The sequence below is a fragment of the Misgurnus anguillicaudatus genome, chromosome 21, assembly GCF_027580225.2.
Source record: "Misgurnus anguillicaudatus chromosome 21, ASM2758022v2, whole genome shotgun sequence".
Classification (NCBI taxonomy): domain Eukaryota; kingdom Metazoa; phylum Chordata; class Actinopteri; order Cypriniformes; family Cobitidae; genus Misgurnus; species Misgurnus anguillicaudatus.
In genome coordinates, this window is record NC_073357.2 from 893,854 (window position 1) to 916,078 (window position 22,225).

A 22,225-nucleotide genomic window follows, 5' to 3' on the forward strand; every position below is an offset into this window, starting at 1 on the left:
TCTAATTTACCTCCCGCTGGTCTGCTTAAATCTTTGCCCGTGCCCTCCCGCCCCTGGTCTCATATAGCCCTTAATTTTGTCACCGGCTTACCGGCATCTAATGGTAACACGGTTATTCGTACTGTGGTGGATCGCTTTTCTAAGGCGGTTCATTTTATTCCCTTACCCAAGCTTCCTTCTGCCAAAGAGATGGCTCAGGTTTTGATCAATCACTTCTTTCGGTTACACGGTATTCCGACTGACTTAGTGTCAGATAGGGGTCCTCAGTTCATCTCTCGTTTTTGGCAGGAGTTTTGTAGACAGATTGGTGCTACGGCCAGCTTGTCTTCTAGTTATCACCCGCAGACCAATGGGCAATGCGAACAGGCTAACAGAGCTAAAACTCTTTTACTATCTAATTCCAGACAAACCAAAGCTGCGGCTGACTGTCATCGGCGACCTCCACCCCGTTACGTTTGTGGTCGAAAGGTATGGCTTTCTACCAAGGATCTGTCTCTCCGTGAGCCTTCTCGTAAGCTGGCTCCGCGATTCATTGGGCCATACAGCATTTCTAAGGTCATTAATCCGGTGACGGTAAAGCTTAAGTTACCTCTTTCTCTTGGTTGGGTTCACCCGGTTTTTCATGTTGTTGGCACCCTTCTGTCTCTAGAGACAATGGATTCTGCACCTGACTATTTATTTAGCTGTGGGGCAGCAGCGCCGGCTATGGCTGAATAAGCCAATACGGGAGCTGCAGCTCCTGCCGCACTTGCTGCAAATGTGGGCCATGGTGGGTACTATAGGGGGAGCAGTGGTAGGCTGGGTTCTCTGCTGCTTACGGCTCTTCCTTTCCTCATGCTGTATTCCTCTCTTCTCCTCAGCCTGCTTGATGCCAGTTATGACACTTGCACTCCAGCTATTGCGGTCAGAAATTGCTGTTTCAAGATCTGCTGGGTTAATGTTGCATGACTTCAGATCCCTCTTGCAGACATCCTTGTAGCGTAGGGCAGGTCGACCGGTTGGCCGTGTTCCAGTGGCAAGCTCGCCATAGAGGATGTCCTTTGGGATGCGGCCATCGTCCATCCTGCATACGTGTCCGAGCCAGCGAAGGCGCCTCTGGGAGAGGGTGGCGAACATGCTTAACATGCCTGCCTGAGCCAAAACATCTGCGTTGGAGATGCGATCCTGCCAGGTGATGCCAAGGAGTCGTCTGAGATTGCGCATGTGAAAGGCGTTCAGTCTTTGCTCTTGGTGCGTGTATAAGGTCCAGGCCTCACTGCCATACAGAAGGGTGCTGAGCACGCACGCTTGGTACACTTTCATCTTTGTATTAAGGGTCAACATGGGGTTGTCCCACACACGCTTCGTAAGGCGAGCCATGGTGGTTGCTGATTTGCCTATCCTCAGGTTAAGCTCAGCATCCAGGGATAGATTGCTGGAGATTGTAGAGCCGAGGTATGTGAACTTGTCCACCACCTCCAGGGTGTGTTCGCCAATGGTGATTTTGGAAGCGGTGCTGACATCCTGCCCCATGATGTTGGTCTTCTTAAGGCTGATGGTGAGGCCAAACTCTGTGCATGCCTCCGCGAAGAGAGTGATGAGTCGCTGAAGGGCAGCTTCCGTGTGAGCAGTGAGGGCGGCGTCATCGGCATAGAGCATCTCCCGGATGAGGACTTTGCGCACCTTGGTCTTTGCTCTGAGCCGGGCAAGGTTGAATAAGTTCCCGTCGCTCCGTGTGTGAAGGAAGATGCCATTTTCGGACTCGTTGAATGCATAGCGCAGGAGCAGGGAGAAGAATATGCCAAAAAGTGTCGGGGCCAGGACACACCCCTGTTTCACGCCGCTCTTGATTGGGAAGGGGTCAGATGACGCTCCGTCGTACTGAACAGTACCAGACATATTGTCGTGGAATGACTCGACCATCTTCAGAAGCTTGGAGGGGCATCCAATCTTGTGGAGGAGGGCGAAGAGGCCAGAGCGACTGACTAAATCAAACGCCTTGGTCAAGTCGATGAAGGCAAGGTACAGGGGACGTCGCTGTTCGCGGCACTTTTCCTGCAGCTGCCTGAGGGAGAACACCATGTCGATGGTTGATCGCTTAGCCCGGAAACCACACTGTGACTCGGGATACACGCGGGCAGCAAGTACCTGCAGGCGGTTGAGGACAACCCTGGCGAAGGCTTTTCCCACAACGCTGAGGAGAGAAATCCCACGATAGTTGTTACAATCCCTGCGGTCGCCCTTGTTCTTGTAGAGCGTGATGATATTCGCGTCCCGCATGTCTTGGGGAATCGTTCCCTCTTCCCAGCACTGTAGCAAAAGCTCATGGAGATGCCTGAGGAGGGAGCTCTCTTTTGCGGTCTTCACAACCTCTGGTGGGATTCCATCACTGCCTGGTGCTTTCTTGCAAGACAGCAAGTCAATGGCCTTACTGAGCTCCTCGATGGTGGGTGGTGAGTCAAGCTCTTCCATGCTGGGCAGTGAGGTGATGTTCTCCATGGCTGTGTCAGTGACTATATTCTCTCTAGAGTACAGCTCCCCATAGTACTCCACCCATCTCTCCATCTGCTCGCCGCGGTCCTTGATGATGTCGCCAGATGTAGACTTGAGGGGTGCGATCTTGATGACGCTTGGTCCAAGTGCTTTCTTTATCCCCTGGTACATAGCATGGGTGTTTCCACAGTCTGCAGAGATCTGGATGTCACTGCAAAGCTTCAGCCAGTAGTCGTTAGCACACCTACGGGCCACCCTCTTGGCATTGTTGCGGGCTTCTCTATAGGCAACCAGTGTTTTCTTGCAGGGTTTCCTCTTGTACTTGAGAAGCGCAACACCCTTGGCAGCTAAGGCAGGCTCCATCTCTTCTATCCCAACCTCGAACCAGTCCTCGTTCTTCCTGACCCTTTTTCCAAAGGTGTCTGAGGCTGCCTGGTATATGGCATCACGGATAAAGTCCCAGCGTGCTGTGGCACTGTCTGTGGGGCAGTCTTCCAAGGTCTTGTCAATGACTTCGGCGAAGTGTTCACGCAGCTCAGGCTTTGAGTTTCTGGCTGTGTCGATGCGAGGCCGGCCCTTCTGCTTGGAGCGGTGGGTCTTTCTGAGTTGGAGACGCACCATGCTGCCGACAAGGGAGTGGTCTGTGTCGCAGTCGGCACTATGGTAACTGCGCGTGAGGAGCACGTGGTTCAGCATGGGTCTTCTGGTAATAACAAGGTCCAGCTGGTGCCAGTGCTTCGACCTAGGATGTCTCCAAGACACTCTGTGGTGGGACTTGGTGGAATAGAAGGTGTTGGTGATGGCAAGGTCATGATAGGAGCAGAGCTCAAGTAGTCGTTGTCCGTTCTCGTTGATCTTTCCGACGCCAAAGTGTCCGATACAACGTGGCCAGGAGGTGTGGGCTGCGCCTACCCGGGCATTGAAGTCTCCGAGCAGGTACAGATTTTCCTTCACTGGGATCTCTCTTATCTTTGTCTCAAGCTCCTCATAGAATGCATCTTTGGCCTCGGCTGTAGAGCAAAGTGTGGGGGCGTAGACGCTAAAGATGTGTGTAGGTCTTGAGGAGGTACTAAGGCGGAGTGAGAGGATACGCTCAGTTCCCTGTGAAGGTGGTTCGACTGATAGCAGGAGGGAGTTGCGAACTGCAAAGCCAACCCCGTAGAGTCGGCGCTCGTCTGACTCCAGACCTTGCCAGAAGAACGTGTAGTCCTTCTCCTTGAGACTGCCACTGGAAGCGAGGCGTGTCTCCTGGAGGGCGGCGATGTCGATGTTCCACTTGGCTAGCTCACGGTCGATGATGGCGGTTTTCCTGGCGTCATCTACTTGTTGGAGATCGTCAGAGAGGCCAGGACACATTGTTCTGACGTTCCAGGTTGCCAGTCGCAGGGCTGGCAGTTTCTTTTTCTTCCGGTGTTTGCCTGGTGCTCAATTTTACAACAAGCCTGTCGATTTTGTCTAAGCTTCACGCACCCGATGAAGCAAGCAAGTTGTGGCGAGGTAGTACCTTATTGCCCGGGGGCTGCCCGGGTTGAGGCGGGCGGTAACTTCCCAATGGAGTCAGAAGACTCCTCCCACCGTCGAGAGCAACCCCTAGCGCCCGGCTCTACGGCAAACGAGCCTGGGCTTATCACTGGTGCCAATCTTGGGGGGGGCTACTGTCATGACTGCTGGGTGATCGATGGTTTTGTGTGGGGTATGTGTTTGTTTATTTACCTGTGGTGACAGTTCCTCATGTGTTCACTAACCCCGCCCGCTCATTTCGGTAATTGTTCACCGGTGGTGTTTTGTTTACTTTTCCTTTTATATTGCACGTCGTCCTGTCTCTCATTGCACGCTCAGTGTTTGGTCACAGTCGTGCTGCCTTGCCTTGTCTTGTCGGACGTGTCTTTGCTTTCTCTCCAGATACCCCAGGTTTGGGTTACGCATCCAGAGGCTCGTCTTCGCCCGGATATAACTCGCATGTGGATTATATTAACTGGAACTCTATTGACTCTGTTTGTTTCTCGGAACAGCTGGTTCGCTTCGTATTCAAGCGGTACACCAGTTGCTTCCGGTTTTCATCGGCTATCACCATCACCCGTGAGTGGATATATACAGGTTTCACCATTGTGGATTATATGAACTCTATTGACTCTGATTGTTTCTTGGAACAGCTTGTTCGCTTCGTATTCAGGCGGTACACCAGTTACTTCCGGGTTGCGTCAGCTACATCTGCATCCCCAGTGGATTACATCCAGTCTGAGAACTTTGGATTTAACATCTTCCATCTCCGCCTTTCACCCACCTTCAGTTGTGCGTGCGTCATACCCTCTGTCGCGTGAGGTGTCTGTACTGGCATTATCGACTGTGAGCGTGGGTGGCTCTCCCTCTTCAAGATCTGAACTGGACTATATTCTGTAGTGCCGACTCACTCTCTCCTTCTGTCGTGTATGCTTCATGCCGGCAGTAGTGATCACATCCAGAGTGAGTCGAGGGCGATTGCCGAGTGTGGTTCTGGGAATTATTTGACTTTGCTCTGCACCTCCTTCTTTTCTAAATAAACATTGTTAACTTGCTATTGACTCCGAACCCTTCATTGTGACAGACCTATTTTGGAACCAAAAGGGCAAAGTTTGCAGAAAGGTGATAATTTCGCATCCCTGTGATCAACGCCCATAAAAAGTTTCACCAGAAAAGTAAACTTTACTAGGCAGTTTCCCGGACAGGGATAAGACTAGTCCTAGACTAAAATGAATATAAGACTTGTTCAAACTGAAAACAACTTGCACTGACATATTATTAAATACATCAGTGTTCTTTGTTTTGCCTCAAAATGCACACAAGTAATGTTTTAGTAATGAATGTTTGTTAAAACTAGTTATATTTCCTAATTAAACTAAGGCCTAGTCCTGGCTTAAGCAATTGTTTCTTGTTTTCTCATGTGTCCCTGGTTGGTACAAGACTGGTGGATGATGTTACAATTAGCATGAAACTGTAAACACTATTTGTTCACATATCTGTCTGTGTAATCCAGTCTAAAGTCTCATAATCTAATGATGAGATTTGGAGCATAAAAGTTTGATTACACTCACTAAACTATAACTAAACTCTCTCTTACCAAAAACAAAGTACGATAATGCTCGTCATTGTCTAATCCAGAAGGTAAAATACTACTGGTGTGTTGCACAATGTCCTTATCTGTCCACAACTACAGACATATCAAAAACTATGTTAAAGGGACATTTTTAGATGGGGTTAATATAAGGGGAAACAGGAACCAAACACCGACATATGATGAATACAATAACAAAGAGTTCAATAAAATAGCAGAATAACAGGATGATCAAGCTAAATCTGCTGCAGGTGATCTGGTGTCACAGTAAATCGAGTGTTGGCATGATGTGATTATTGAAGCGGTGGTGGGGATGTCAGCTAGTGAATGACTAATGGTAGATCTTTGAAAACTCTCTTAGAAAGTTTGGTTAGATTATTAACTATGGAGTAGTTTAGCTTTATGCATAATTTGTGATTTTATTTGTGTGCATGAGTGCAGTCTTAAAATTAAGCTTTTGTAGTTTTGTGGCATCATTGTCAGATAGAAACCGTTGTAGATTTGAACAATGAATGATTTTTCATGGGAACCAAAAATCAAAAAATAATTCTTCTTAGGCAATGGACCTTTCATAGCATCTTTATTAAGGATTTAGGTTGTGATTTAAGAGAAGATTCAGTGTGGATGAGTAAGCAGGTCATTACCGACTATCTTTCCATCCAACTTGCAAATAAAATTAATGCAAAACATTGAAATAGTTATATTCAGTTTTCTGGTGGTCAGAGACAGAGATGTCAGAGATGTCCCATCTGCAGCTGCTAAGACTCAACACATCTGTCAACCAGAGTCACTGCAAATATACAGCAGCTGTGCAAAATTATACTTGTTTTATATGCATTCATATGCTTTTCTGAATTCACTGTCATTCACATTTTGTTTGACAAATGAGCATCATTACTTCTGCTTTACATGAAATTATAATGGGATAGACAAGAGTAGAGAGATATTTACCTCTGGTCACAGATGAAGAACACAGAACAGTTTAGAAAGAAGAAGAAGAAAACAGCTAATATATCAAGGTATGTTTCATTCACTTCAACTTTCCAGCAGAAATTAAATTCAGGAAAATGTCATAATGTGATTTATTCAAATAATTTATTTCAGTTTCACATCATTAATGAGTTCTTCCTCTGTTTTAACACAGCAATGTCTTTTATAAAATTATCATCAATAACTTCAGCAACCCAAGAATTAGCATTATTATTATAAACTTTAGGCTTATTCATATTTTCCCCACAGTACACTCGTCAAAACTATTATGTTACAAAATATCTCAAATAAATCAAAACTATATTATATTTTATGCTTTTCAGTGTTGTCAGTCTTTGTCTGGAATTTACAGAAATCATCTTTTGTCTTTTTACCAAAAAGTTTCTTGAAATCGCACGCTAAGAATAAACACTATTAAAGGAGTTCACATCAATTCTGGCTGACTTTATTCATTACTTAGTCCAAGTCTTTAAAAAAATGATAAAAAAACAGTTATTAAAACTTTGTTATTGAAATTTTTGTAAAACAAATGTTTTCACAATTATAGTTTCATTCAAGAGAAATATCGCAGTATTTCTGTTAGATTTACATTTTATGAAGTAATAAAATCAAACAGATAAATGTTTCAGTCTAATTGTGAAATTGTCTATGTTTTGTTCATTTATATCTTATGTGTATTAGGACATCATCTGTTTAACATGTGGATGTCAGGACTTCTCTTTGTACTTTTAGGTGAGTCAAAATCTGATCTGTGTTCATTTTGTCATTTCAGGCCAAATCTGTGTATTTATTAATGTAGTGATGTATTTAATTTAACATGATGTGCTGTATGTAAAAGCACCTAAAGTCTAATAATGTCTTAAATGGTGAAAATATCAGTTATTGTTTCTGTATTTTAGGAATGGATGTTTGCTATTCTGATTCAGGCCCCCCAGGTAAAAAAAGTAGTATACTTTAGTGTATTAGAAATATGATTGAAGTACATGAAGTATAAAACAAGTATGCTTCTACTTGTTGTAATTTATTTAAAGAGTATTTAATATGTACTTTTTAAAAGTATACTTTTAGTGTATGCACAAAGTGTACTTAAACATAACTATAATTTGTGCTTTTTAAGTATTTTCCATTAGAATGGCGATACAATGCAATTGTACTGTAAGGGTGCTTAATTGCTCATGAATCTTGATTTTCAGTAGTATATTTTAGTGCATTTGAAGTTTAAAAAAAGTTGTTCAATTTTAGTATACTATTTACACTTGAAGTGTAGTCAAATATATGTTAAGTTGAAGTTAATACATAATTAAATACACTTAAAGGGACACTTCACCCATTTGCATTAAGGTTTGTATAGTTATAACCACAGTCATCACTGAAAAAAATGATTCATTGAATTTGGTCAATTTTTTTGGGGTAGGTGGTTGCAATCAGTTTGTTTGAGCTACATTTAAACAAAGGTTTTATATTTTATTTTACTTTACTAATCTTTTTTGTTTGAATGTAGCTTAAATAAATTGATTGCAACCACTTACCTTAAAAAAATTGATTAAATTCAATGAATAATTTTTTTCAGTGATGTTTTTGAATGGTTGTGCATAATTTCCTCAGTTGCCGCTGAGACGGGAGAAATACAGATTTCAGTGTTGCACTTCCTTCTTTCAATGATGTAAAAATCATAAATTTTGCATCATTGAAAGAAGAAAGTCCAATATCTTTGTTGAGGGGGTGAGACTACAAACACTCCTTTTCTCTGTCAAATAGGCACTAAATTCGAAATGTATGTTAAATTTTGACTACAAATATGACGCACTTTCAATAAACATTAATGTTTCTACAAGTGAAATTCTACTTTAACTATATACACTTAATATACTTTTTTGAAGTACATTTTTAATAGAATTATTTTTCACCTGGCCATCAGGTAAGAACTACAACATTCCTATATGACAACCTTTGGTATTTCATGGTTTTAACCACCTTTTCACAAGACATCAAAACTACCCATCATGCTTTGCATGGACATGTAGGGAGGACGCTCAAAACTTCTGTGCTTGTATTTTTTAAGATAATTACTCACAAGAACACTGCTAAGAATTGACTTGGCTCAAAGTTGTCGTTCACAACTAAATCTTAAGTGTCAGTCTCAGAGATGATTCACGACACTTTGCGAACCACAAACAGGGTTTTTTAGATGACGACATGGGCACGAACCAATCACTGAATAGATTTCATTATTTAAGAATATTCTTAGATAAATATACATTAAATGGTGAATTCCTAAGAGGAATTTACATTCAACACACATTTGACAAAAAGTATTTTTAGAGATTGAAACACTTTTCCACAATGTCTTAATTAAATATTTTAAATGGTGTGCTGTTAACTGACCTTCCTACAGTATATATATACAGCTTATGATGCTTTTCCATTGCATAGTACCCCACGGTTTGGTTTGGGTCGGCTCACCTCACTTTGGCTTGGTTGGCTTTTCCATCGAGTTTAGTAACACTTCGGAGTGAGAGGGATTATAGGCGTGTTGTTATATTTGCGCTGCCTACTGCTGTGACATCATACAAGTCAGAGCGTTGTTATACATTCCCATACATTTATTTATTTCTCAGTCTGCCACAAAATTAAAATTCTCACTCTACGTCATATTTAACCGTCGAAGTTCAATTACAATTCTCAAGAACACAAGTACAGAGGACGCATGAAAATACCCGGATGTGTTCTTGATATCGAGAATGCATCGAGTGCAGACTTGCGTGCTGAACTCACTTTACGCCCCAGAAGTCATTGCGGCAAAACAATGGTGGAGGTCAGGTGACCAAATGGATGATCGCACACATCTCAATTCTCAAAAGTGTTCATTCTTCCGAGGTCGCCTAGCAAGACCAATCTGCATGAGAACACATGTCTGTTCATTGCATTCTTGGAATTGAGAAACAGCCACAGTTTCTGTTCAAACACCTGTGGATGTTTTTCATCGCTAAAAGGAAGTTTGGGAACTTATAGAAGAGCACAGATGACAACATGTTTGCTCGAGACAGCGCAAGCTAGCACTAAGGTAAAGCTTATCTTTTACATTAGCGATGACGCTGTTAGTGACAATTCTCTCAGACCAAACAGTGATCTACAGTGTTTTCGCATCACATTTGGTATCAGCTCGGGTCGCTTGGAACCCCAACCGAGGTGGTACGAAAAAAGTATCCGGTACTACTTACTGCACCCAATGGAAAAGCTCCCCAAAGTAAGCTGACCCAATCCAAACTAAACCAAACCGTGGGGTACTATGCAATAGAAAAGCATCATAAATTCCCTTTTTGAAGGAACTCGCGCTGCATCGCCATAGTGATGCTATGGGAAACGACTTCGGGCATAAGTGCTTCTCAATGTCTATATCAAGTTTAACCAATGGTGGGGCGTAACTTCACCAGCAGGGTGACGCAGGAGCCAGGACACATAACAGGCGACATGAAAACGCCCTTGCTAGCTTTTTGCTATCTGTGTGTGTGTGTGTGTGTGTGTATCTGAGTATAACTGAGCTTCACCCTAACCCTTGAACAGAAAAGCAACAGAAAAGTCACTGAAGGTTAGGTTTTTGGGAGTGGAACATACACTCGCGGGCTGTGTGTGTTTACTGTAAACCTCCCGCTGCTCTGTCTTCAAGAAGAGCGCCCAGCTTCAAGTCTCTCGGACAAAGACTCTCGTGAGCTGTGCATCATTGTTTGATGAGTCAGACAATGATTGCATCTCACGGGGTTCGAGACCTGCGTCTGCTGAGATTGTGTGGTGTCTTTGATCATGGGAGCTATTGTATGTGCATCATTCTTTTTATTTTATGGACTGTGTTCAGCACTTTGGTCAACAGTGTTGTTTTTAAAGTGCTTTATAAATAAATGTGGATTGGATTCTTTGACGAGGCACACAATCTTCACTGATGGGAGAGATTTGGGAGCCTGCATGTCAGCTTCGCGGTTCAAGCCCCACCTCGACTGGTATACAGTATTGAAAGTATAAGGAGTTACATTTACATTTCATTTACATTTAAATGTAGACATTTAGCAGACATTTTTGTCCAAAGCGACTTACAGGGTTTAGGAAAAAATTTAAGCGATGTGTCACAGGGAGGCAATAGTACGAAAGGTGCTTATAACAAGATACACAGGTTGACACACTGAATCCCTTACAAGAAACAGAAAGGGGTGTGGTCCTGGTCAAGACAATCTCCTGAACTTCAAACTGAATGTCAGAATAGAAAAGAAAGGTGATTTAAGCAATTTTGAGCGTGGCATGGTTGTTGGTGCCAGACGGGCCGGTCTGAGTATTTCACAATCTGCTCAGTTACTGGGATTTTCACGCACAACCATTTCTAGGGTTTACAAAGAATGGTGTGAAAAGGGAAAAACATCCAGTATGCGGCAGTCCTGTGGGCGAAAATGCCTTGTTGATGCTAGAGGTCAGAGGAGAATGGGCCGACTGATTCAAGCTGATAGAAGAGCAACTTTGACTGAAATAACCACTCGTTACAACCGAGGTATGCAGCAAAGCATTTGTGAAGCCACAACACGCACAACCTTGAGGCGGATGGGCTACAACAGCAGAAGACCCCACCGGGTACCACTCATCTCCACTACAAATAGGGAAAAGAGGCTACAATTTGAACAAATGTTGCATGGTATGATAAGTCTCGATTTCTGTTGAGACATTCAGAAGGTAGAGTCAGAATTTGGCGTAAACAGAATGAGAACATGGATCCTTGATGCCTTGTTATCACTGTGCAGGCTGGTGGTGTAATGGTGTGGGGGATGTTTTCCTGGCACACTTTAGGCCCCTTAGTGCCAATTGGGCATCATTTAAATGCCACGGCCTACCTGAGCATTGTTTCTGACCATGTCCATCCCTTTATGAACACCATGTACCCATCCTCTGATGGCTACTGCCAGCAGGATAATGCACCATGTCACAAAGCTCGAATAATTTCAAATTGGTTTCTTGAACATGAAAATGAAAATGAGTTCAGTGTACTAAAATGGCCCCCACAGTCACCAGATCTCAACCCAATAAAACATCTTTGGGATGTGGTGAAACGGGAACTTCGTGCCCTGGATGTGCATCTCATAAATCTCCATCAACTGCAAGATGCTATCCTATCAATATTGGCCAACATTTCTAAAGAATGCTTTCAGCACTTTGTTGAATCAAAGGGCCAAAAATATCCCATAAGTTAAAACGCCAGGGAAAGTGTGCTTCTCCAGCACAGAGGACCTCTTTTCTGGGTGTAGAATGGATTTCAATGACAATGCAGTCTCGGTTGTCTCCTGCTTGTATAGAATTCATCCTTTAACCATGGGGTTCCCTGAGGGGCAACTTGTTTTTTTATTATCAAGGTCACACGCAAATGCTTTGTCCTTTAGTATTATGGAAAATAAATGTGAAGGCATTTTGCCCACCACCCTTTAAGGATATGAACCAAATGAAGTTTAATTAACTCTATCCAGTGTGAGCATTGGGTATGTATGTGCTCAGAACAGCTAAGTTGAGGAATTTTTTGCTTTGGCTTGACCAGGAAAGGATTCCTGGATGCCAAGCAGGCTTTGAGTAAATGTAAATTTGAGGCCATCTCATTTGCTAATAAAGCCTCTGGGCAGCCCTCTCCTTAAACCGCCAGAGCGTATTTGACTAGAGGTATAGCAACTCTAAAGCCCCTTGGGCAGGTGCCTTGGTCCAGGATATTTGTGATGAGGTAGGCTGGTCCTCACCGTTCACTTTTGTACAGTTTTGTGAGTTGGATCACTTTTTCAACTCCTGGATCTTGGGAGCCTAAGTCTTAGTGGTGCTTTTTACACACAGACAGGCACTTGTAGTCTGACAGATTGGGTATAGTGTTCCCACAGTGTCACTAGCTTAGGCAAGGTCACCTTTTATACTTCCTGGATCCAGCCCCACCATTGGTTGAATTTGATATACACATTGAGATGTACTCATGCCTGCAGGCATTCCCACTATGGCGAAGCAGCATCTTGTTTCCTTCTCTGGGAACAAGGGATACATACGTAACCCGAGATGATTTCATGATATAATCAGCCACCATGGATTCCAAAAGACAACCAAACTGGTAAGAGGAAGAAACACTATGACCCATCGTCAAACATTTCAAAGACATTCTTTCTCTAAATCATTTGCGCACATGTCTTTGTCTCTCCTCGGTGCCATCACAAACCCTCACTGGCAACTCCTAATTGCACCAGAGACCTTTAGAGCAGTCTTAAATAACTGAGAGAGTAAGAATGACTCTTGGCTTTGATAACTTCCTTTCATACTTGGGTTTAAAAGTAGGATTACTGTATTTTCCAGACTATAAGTCACACTTTTTTATAGTTTGGCGGGTCCTGGAACTTCTAGTCAGGTGCGACTTATATGTCAAACTAATTTTATATGAACCAAGAGAAACCATTACCGTCTACAGCCGAGAGAGTCCACTCTATGCTGCTCCTGTATTTATGTAATTCAATGGATTCAGTGATGCAGATTGACTTTGGGCCCTTTGAACTTGATTTGGCTTATCGTGTTAATTTAGCCTATTCAGCCTCTCAGGTATGTTCTGTATGCTATTGTGTATTGTGTAAATAACTGTTAGTGTTACTTTAACATGTATGGACACCTATTCAGCCTGCTGTTCTGTGCTATTGTTTAGTTGAATAACTTGCCTTTCCAGATAAAATGTCTGTTCTTGGGCTTGGATTTTGTGAAATCATTTTCTAAATAAATGCGACGTATAGTCCAGTGCGACTTATATATGTATTGTCCTCTTCAAAACGTATTTTTGACTGATGCGACTTAAACTCCGGACCGACTTATAGTCCGGAAAATACGGTAAATTACATGAATTCTTAGCAATTAAAACTAAAATGCCACTTTGAGAAGCTTGATAAATACAGGCCCCTATTCACAGGAAAATGAGATGTCACTCTCAAAGATGAGATGTGAGAGTTAAAATGATCAAAAACAAGGGACTTTAAATAGTGTGAATCTGCTGTGTCATGCAATGTAAAGACATCTTTAAACAGTACAAAATGTTAAAAACTAAAAATATTAAAATGAACTAAATCACCATCATCACCATCATCACTAATGCTTTCTAGCTGATAACAAATACTAAACAGAAGTGCAGAACATCTTAAAGAAAGTCACTCACCCATGGAGAAGTGGAAAATTTAAGTTTCATTTAAGTTTAAAGTGTCCTTTAAAGAGTAGAGATGTAAATGACTGATCGTCTTCTTGATCAAGCCCAATCTCTTCAGTTTAAAACGACAACAATTCTGTATAAGAACATTTAATATTTCAAAGTTTTATAGTTCTGTTCGATTTAAAGTGTCCATTCAAGTGTAAAAGTGTCAATTACTGATTGTGTATTTTAGGATCTAATACCCAATCAACCCCACCCACTCCAGGTAAAAACTACAACATTCCTAAGTGAAGATTATTTTTAACATTAATATTTTATAGTTTTATAGTTTCATACATTTAAAGTGTCCATTAAAAAGTAAAGATGTCAATTGCTGATTGTGTACTTTAGGAACTACTGTTAATTCCCAATCAACCACATCCACTCGAGGTAAAAACCACAAGAATTCTGTATAATGCTGCATTTACACCAACCGCGGTAGAGGCGTGAAGCGCGAGTGATTTTAATGTTAAGTTAATGTGAAGATGCGTTGACGCGCGTCGGGAGGTCCCGCGGTGCGGAAGACGCGTTTCCGCCGCTTTCACGCGCGAATGTGCTTTTTGTGCATTTTGCGGTTCACGCGAATTTGCGGCTAACGCCCGAGTTGAAAAATTTGAAGTTTGGCGGAATTTCGCTTCGCGTTAACCAATCAGGAGCCTGCTTGCTGCTGTGGTGGCAGCCCCGCCCGAAGTCACTCATTCAACCAACGCTTGTTATTGTCCATAAGCAGTCACCCGGAGCTATACGACACAAGTTCTTATTTTTATAGATGAGACAGGAATAAAAAGGACCTCGCTTGAAAGAGTGTCAGTGAGGACATTGGGCAACCTGGTAAGCTGTAATACACATTTCACTTTTGAGTCACGTGACGTTTATCGACCCGCGCTGTTTATTTCCCCCTATAGGAAGGTTACCACATACAAACCGGTAACTCTCTCGATAAATGCACAATCAACATCAGTCATCTTGCAAACAGACAACCGCATAGCAGTTGCCCCTCCCACAAGAAGCGGATTTTGCCTCGGACGCGCGTCAAATGCTTGCTTTTTCCGTGCGTCTACTCCGCTCTACACGCGCGAATGCATTCAAAGTGTTCAAGCGGCAAACTAGGCGCGGTAGACACCATTTTGACCCCCAAAACGCGTTTGGTGTAAACTCAGCATAAGAACATTTAATATTTCATTGTTTTATAGTTTCATACATTTAAAGTGTTCATTAAAGAAAAAAGATGTCAATTATTGATGGTGTATTTTAGGAACTACTGTTAATTCCCAATCAACCCCATCCACTCCAGGTAAAAACTACAACAATTCTGTATGAGGATCTTTAATATTTCATAGTTTTATAGTTTCTTACATTTAAAGTGTCTATTAAAGAGGAAAGATGTAAATTACTGGTTGTGTACTTTAGGAACCGATGATTATTCCCAATCAAGCCCATCCAGTTCAGGTAAAAACTTCAACATTCCTTTATAAGAACCTTTAATATTTCATAGTTTTACAGTTTCATACATATGAAGTGTCCATTAAAGTGTAAATATGTCAATTACTGGTTGTGTACTTTAGGAACCGATGATTATTCCCAATCAACCCCATCCAGTTCAGGTAAAAACTACAACAATTCTGTATAAGAACTGTGGCAAGCAGGATGAGCGAGAGCAGTGGAAGCGGCGCGTATCCCACGGAGGAGTCCAGAAGTATAAATGAAGGAACGACAACGGTGGAGGACGAGAGAGGACCAGGCCTGGACATTGTTTTACTGTGTTTTGTTAATGTGTTTGATGTTTTTTTTTGTGGCCGGCAGTCATCCGTGAGGGGCTGCCGGCATTTATTTTTGTTTATTAAAATGTGTTCCAGTTTCTACCTTCTTCCTCTCCACATACATACCTCGTTACAAGAACCTTTAATCTTTCAAAATGTTATAGTTCTATAGAACTAGCCTTGCACAAATGAATCAAGTGTGGAAGTAACTCTTTGTCATTTGTTTTCCCCAGAAACAAGCAGTTCTCTCACACAAACCCCGGTCCAAACTCCAGGTAAAAACCATGTCCTGTATTAGATGCTTTTGTACTTCACAGTTTTATTGCCCCACCTCTATTTTCCTGTTGTGTTTACTGGTTTACAAACTCCAAATGAATCCTTAAATCCCTGATCAAATCTACTGGATTGTGCTAACAGGATACAAAAAGTTAGAAGAGCCTGCATGTGCTTATAAATTCTCAATTAATCTTTTCTTAAACCTTTTATAGATAATTTGGCATTAGGAGGACAGGCTATACAATCATCCACATATCGTAGGGTAGCAGCAAATGCCATTGACTCTTTACCTTTAACCTGCATCCGTACGCTCCCATCTGATAACCCGTGGTGGAGAGTGGATCTTCTACATTCGTACATCATCTCTCGAGTCGTCATCACTAACAGAGCAGACTGCTGTGTGGGTCGACTAAGTGGAGCAGAAATTCATATCGGAAACTCTTTGGAAAACAACGGCAACGATAATCCAAGGTTAAGTTATTGATGCAAGTTTCTGTTGCTCCATGAAAACATATGAGAGAAAACTGTCAATTTTGCATGGGGTTATAAGAATTTGTTTTCTCTTAGATGTGCTGTGCTGGATGATATTCCACTGGGTCAGTCTCTGTCTGTGTACTGTGACAATATGGAGGGACAATATGTGAATCTCATTATACCTGGAAGCTCAAAAATCCTCTCAATCTGTGAAGTGGAGGTGTATGAGAAAGGTACTACAGTAAAAACATTAGAACTGAACTCAATTGATCAAGTACACTACTTTCCTTAATTTAACTGAGTAATGACTCTGTTCTTCAGCTCGATTTAAGACTTGCAGAAGAATAAATAACGTTTCCGCCACAGCTGCCTAGCACTTCCCTGTGCCATCCAGCGATTATAAGGGCAAATTTCTTGAACAGTTTTCCTCTAAAAAAGCATAGCAGCATTGTAAAAATGCTGCATTGTCACACCTGTTGGAGCAGCAGGTGTAGTGGGCAGTGCTCCGAAACATAACGCAGACACACTTTGGCAACCCAAGTTCGAGTCTCGGCTCTGTGCCCTTTGCCGGTCCCCTAGCAGAAGCTGCGGTATTACATAAGTGCGTTTCTGAATCACCTTAACAGGTTCTTGGTCGAGCCCCCTGCTTGCACAGCAGTCATCTGCTCTGCTTTTGTATCACGCTGTTAATCAGTTATTTTCTACATAGCGGCTGCTAAGAGCAACGTAATCCAAGTAAACCATATTGATAGGTAGCACTCTAGGTTATTATTGTAATCCTGTTTCACTGAGACAATGAGAACATGCACTGTGTAGCTGCCCGTGCTACCACACTAATGTAGCATCCCATATCCGGTCCGCTTTAGTCGAAAGAATGTGGTGATATGGCATTTCAGCAAGACTTAGCCCATTCTGGTAGACTAAAAGGCTGCACAGACATTAACAAGTCTACATTCAGTATTCAGAAATAAAGAGTTTTACCCATAGCGGAAGCACCTGACGCAATGCTCGTTACCGTTGTCTCAGGAAACTTTGGATTCATGAGTAAGAACTTTTATAAAAACTTCTGCCAGGGTGAAGATTTTCCAGAAGCTCTGGTTGCAGCGTTTTCATGTTCATGCTGTGGTTTTGTTTGTTCGTGTGGATGCGGAGATTTATTTTTTAAACAAAGGAGAGTATTGTAGAGTTTACAAAAATACATGTTTACCTGTGGACTAGGCTTTAAATATGACATTTTAATAATGTGTTTATACTTTGCTTTGCCTAGAGCGGATCTGCAAAGCTCCTAAAGATGGCGGAACAGCAAAAAGTCACATGACTGAAACCCATGGATATTCTGTTTAATTTCTAATGTACTTTGGTTAAGCTTGGAAACATTTTTAAAAAATCTGTGCTTACATGTTTGTGTTTTCAGACTTGGAGAAAACCTTTGTGATGATGCAATTTCTCTCCAGTGTGAATATGACTGATCCAGCTGTCAGTAACACGATTCTTAATCAGGTTAGAAACAAAGACACTTTCACAAACCTTCCATAAGAAAATAAATAAATAACATATGATAAAATGTCAAGTTACTTAAATATTCTTTTAAGTTCATAACCCCTTGCAAAATCTGCAAATTGTCAGGACAGCAAACAAACAAACACAAAAAGGAGTTTCATAGACTCAGACATGAGGGGATGTAAACTTTTGAACTATGTTTTTTTATGCGGTTATTATTCAGTACTTATGTTAGCATTATATGATAGCTTATTCACGACACTTTTCATTCAAAACTTACAATTTTCTTTGCTAAATACTTACTCTCTGTAAAATTTGCAAAATGTATGTAAACTTATGAGCAAAACTATAGCCTATATTTTGTCATAAACTTTAAAATGATTACATTTTATGTTTACTGCTGCCCATTTATTAACTCTTTCATGTTAAAGTGACAAATAAATGAAAACACTAAAAAACACATATTAGTATGTTTGGACACATTTAACATCTCTATATTTTAATCGTAATGTTTTTATTTTAGCTAAAGAGCACTTTGACTTCTAAAGGATTCTCAGATTTCACACTGACATGGACAAAACTCCCTCAGAAAGTCAAACCAGAGATTAAACTGGATGGTAAATATATTTACACAACATAACAACAACACAACAATAAACCTTTTTAAAATACTCATTACATGAAATAAAAGTATTTGTATTTATGGTTCTAATTGTTTTATTCACAGGTCCATGTGTTAAAGAACCTAAATAATCCTAAATAAACAAACAATCTATGATGAAAAAGACTTAATCTAGTTAAAATTATATTTGTTTGTTAATTTGCCATTTTAGTTTAGTTAAAGTTTTATTTGTTTGTTTATTTTAGTTTTTGGTACTGATTGGTGTGATTATTTATTTAAATATTAAATGATTTGTTGTTGATCAATGATTATGGATTTGTAATACAGTTACACTGACATCTTTGGTCATCTTCAGAATGTAATGGAGCTGATGAAGACATAACGTCAATAAAATAAGTTAAATGTACATCTGTTTTTAGTTCATAAACTATATTATTTGGTGGAAGAACTATTAATATATTTTGAGCATTACTATTTTTTAATTATTGTTTATTGTTGTTGCTGTTTTATAAAAGCAATAAACCACTGTGCATTACTGTGTGATCTGTAATTTTATTATAGCTAAGTAGTCAAAATCTCTATAATGCATGGCCCTTTGCTTTTACTTTTGCTTTGCTTATCAAAAATTATAATAAATGATCCAATACATATATAGTATACATACATATATAGTGGAGAAGGACAAAGTTAATTCACATTTTCTTTTTTTTATTTGGGACATCCACCTTCTCTCGAAAGTCAGAAATAAATCAAGGGTAACATTCAACCGTTAAAACTTATTTATATAAAGGACAAGCAAGTAAATAACTGTTTTATAAATACAACAACAATAATAAAGTGCCTTTTTGTTATTTATTTTATTTTTTTGCTTTTCTTGTAAAACAGTACATTTAAAAATGTAATTACAAATTTATAGGACTGATCTCACGAATTTCCGTGGCATAGTCATGGAATTGTTTGCTAATTTTTCCATGGCATTCTCACGGATTGGTTACTCAACTGTTTTGTCCGATTTTCTTACCATTTTCACTTCGGTTTAGGGTTAGATTTACATAAAATGACATCCAGTGGCGGTTCTAGACAAATTTCACTAGGGGGGCCAAAGAGGGGCCAGTGTTTTACCAGAGGGGCACATTAAAAAATGGCAAGAAATGATATTTAAAGATTATAGGGGTGGTTACAGGAATTAGTTTAAGCCAGGACTATGCCTTAGTTTAATTAGGAAATATAACTGGTTAACAAACATGCCTTACTAAAAACATTACTTGTGTGCATTTTGAAGCAAAACAAAGGGCACTGATGCATTTTAAGATATGGCATTGCTAGTTTATTTTGAGGTTGGACAGCTCTTACATTTATTTTAGTCTAGGACTAGTCTAATCCCTGTACGGGAAACCACCTTTTAAACTTTATTTTACTTTACAATCATATACATATTTATTTAATACAAGAGTGAGTGCAGGTGCAAAAGAGGAGCGGGGGTCTCATCAGCTCCCTTGTTCAGTAGTCAGGGCACTGTGGTTAGGTAGTCTGCCATTATGCCAAACGTTAGTTACCTAAAAATTCCATGCAACGCAAAAACCAGTGAGCAGCATCGATGGTCCCTATGTTCACTTACTGGAAATCACGTGACCTTTTCTAAAGCCCTCCAACCGAAAATCACGCGAGCCTACTCAATAAACTTTATGAAATGCAAACTTTTATAAAGACAAACGTTTGTTTTAGTTTAAATATAAACACACATTGCTAGACAGTTAGGGACCACAATCTACTTAATATTTAAAATAATATTTATTTTAAATTGTAAAGATTTTTATATGTAACATTTAATAATAGTCCTCCAATTTTATCCACGTATATGTAAGAGCATAATTACAGCGCTTTTTACAATGTGTAAACTTTAAAAAGTTAGCGAGATGTTGGTTTTTCCGGTTGTTGATGAGTAACAGCTGTGAATGATCACAACGCGCAGCCACGTCACAGGAGAATAAGTAGTGTCCCAATGTCAAGTGAGCTAGAGTCCTTACCAGTGCCCGAACCTGCATACACATTCACAACATCGGGAGATTGGGAACAAATTGAGACACTCGCCGAGCAGCATCGCAGCCAGCAACAGTGCAGTGGTTGGGTGCGTCGCTCTAATTTGCCAGTGTAGAACGTTGCGTCGCATTAGTTCCGCTTTTGGCGCTCGCGTGTTAAATCAAAATAAATTTATACTTTTTTATTTGGTCAGCACGGGGTGGCCACAGGGGTGGCCAGTGACATGTCTACAGAGGCACGGGCCACCCTTGGCCTCCGTGTAGAACCGCCACTGATGACATCCTTACCTAAACCCAACTCTAACCCCAACGCCAGGCGACAATTATTTAAAGTTTAGAAAATATAAAAGAATACATCAGAAAAAATAGTATAAACCAATATTCAAAGTGACATACTAACGCAAACACCAAATCTAACCCTAAACCGAATCGACAATCGACAGTTTGAAAATAGGAAAAAGCAGTTGAGTAACCAATCCGTGAGAATGCCACGGAAAAGTCTGTGGCAGCAGAAAAACACATTTTATAGGCCAGATTTATTCTTGCCCTGACCTACCTTAACATAAATTTGTTATGTTTCATAACAAATTTTCAATTTTTGTCTCAAGATAGTCTAGTCCTGGATTAATCTAAACCCTGTCAGAGAAACCGCCCCAATATGTGTGTGTGTGTGTGTGTGTGTGTGTGTGTGTGTGTGTGTGTGTGTGTGTGTGTACCTGGTAATTATCACGTTGTGGGGACCAATTGTCCCCACAAAGATAGGAATATAAATAATTAGAGGCTTTGTAATTAATTAATTGAAATTAATCACATTTTAATCACATATAAATATTTGACCTGAGAACATTCAGAAGTTATTTTTTCACATGGATTTTTAGTATACCATGAATAATGACTGAATACATAAGCTTAAGCAACAAAATATTGTTTATTTTTGTTCAAAGTCGTTGTACCCGGAGTCGGGCTAACGTCCACGCTAGCTTCTATATGTTTTGCATTGAGATATTACTTGAGGCTCGATGTGCTGCGGTGATATGTGAATTCCTTGTTGCTTAGCTTACAAACAACCATGCTCGTCTTATCGACGCTTCCATAACTTTGTTTTTTATAAAAAAATTCCCATCCACTGGGCCAACCAAAGCGATCTCATCAGCTTCTTCGTTCATGTTCACTGTGGTTTGTTATTGTCTGAAGTCATGATAAATGCTAGTTGGTGCTCCAGTATATTCGGTCCGCCGAAACTCATCCAATGAGAAATGTTCCGCAGTGCAAAAATAAGTGTGATTAAAATGCGTTAAAAATGTTTAACGCGTTATTTTTTGTGTAATTAATTAATCTTAATTAACACGTTAAAGTCCCGGCCCTAATATATATATACACCCACCGGCCACTTTATTAGGTACACCTTACTAGTACCGGGTTGGATCCCCTTTTGTCTTCAGAACTGCCTTAATCCTTCGTGGCACAGATTCAACAAGGTACTGGAAACATTCCTCAGAGATTTTGGTCCATATTGACATGATAACATCACGCAGTTGCTGCCTCTGCCATTTTAGCCTCTTCCACAGCAGATTGGTAATGACTCCAGCAGTCCTTTAATATTTGGAGAGATACTTGTAGTTCGTCCTTTTTCCACTTTCGCTCAGCTCTACGACAAACCTGCTTGGCATTGTGGGTTGTTTCATTTAGCCAAGGTTCTGATTTAACTTTCTTTTGCCTGGTTGTTAATGAGGCCGCAATGTCTATCGCAGTTTGGCAGGTGTTGAAAACCGAGAG

General features: G+C 40.7%; 1 protein-coding gene across 1 annotated transcript; it reads left to right on the top strand.

Moving 5' to 3' along the window:
• Nucleotides 1–3,945: 3,945 nt before the first annotated feature.
• Nucleotides 3,946–19,012, top strand: LOC129454514 (uncharacterized). The gene is made up of 14 exons (XM_073859729.1): nt 3,946–4,165; nt 4,375–4,551; nt 7,235–7,285; nt 7,453–7,488; nt 13,972–14,004; nt 14,130–14,168; nt 15,034–15,072; nt 15,189–15,227; nt 15,772–15,813; nt 16,027–16,285; nt 16,382–16,521; nt 17,703–17,788; nt 18,312–18,405; nt 18,516–19,012. The coding sequence occupies exons 1-14, from the start codon at nt 3,946–3,948 to the stop codon at nt 18,539–18,541; spliced, it is 1,281 nt and encodes a 426-aa protein (XP_073715830.1). The 3' UTR covers nt 18,542–19,012.
• Nucleotides 19,013–22,225: the final 3,213 nt, after the last annotated feature.

Coding starts and splice junctions, on each gene's coding strand:
- LOC129454514 (XM_073859729.1), top strand. CDS start 3,946: ATGAAGCAAGCAAGTTGTGGCGAGGTAGTACCTTATTGCCCGGGGGCT. Junction 4,552..7,234: donor ATCGGCTATCACCATCACCC/GTGAGTGGATAT, acceptor TATGTGTATTAG/GACATCATCTGTTTAACATG. Junction 7,489..13,971: donor TTCTGATTCAGGCCCCCCAG/GTAAAAAAAGTA, acceptor TGTGTATTTTAG/GATCTAATACCCAATCAACC.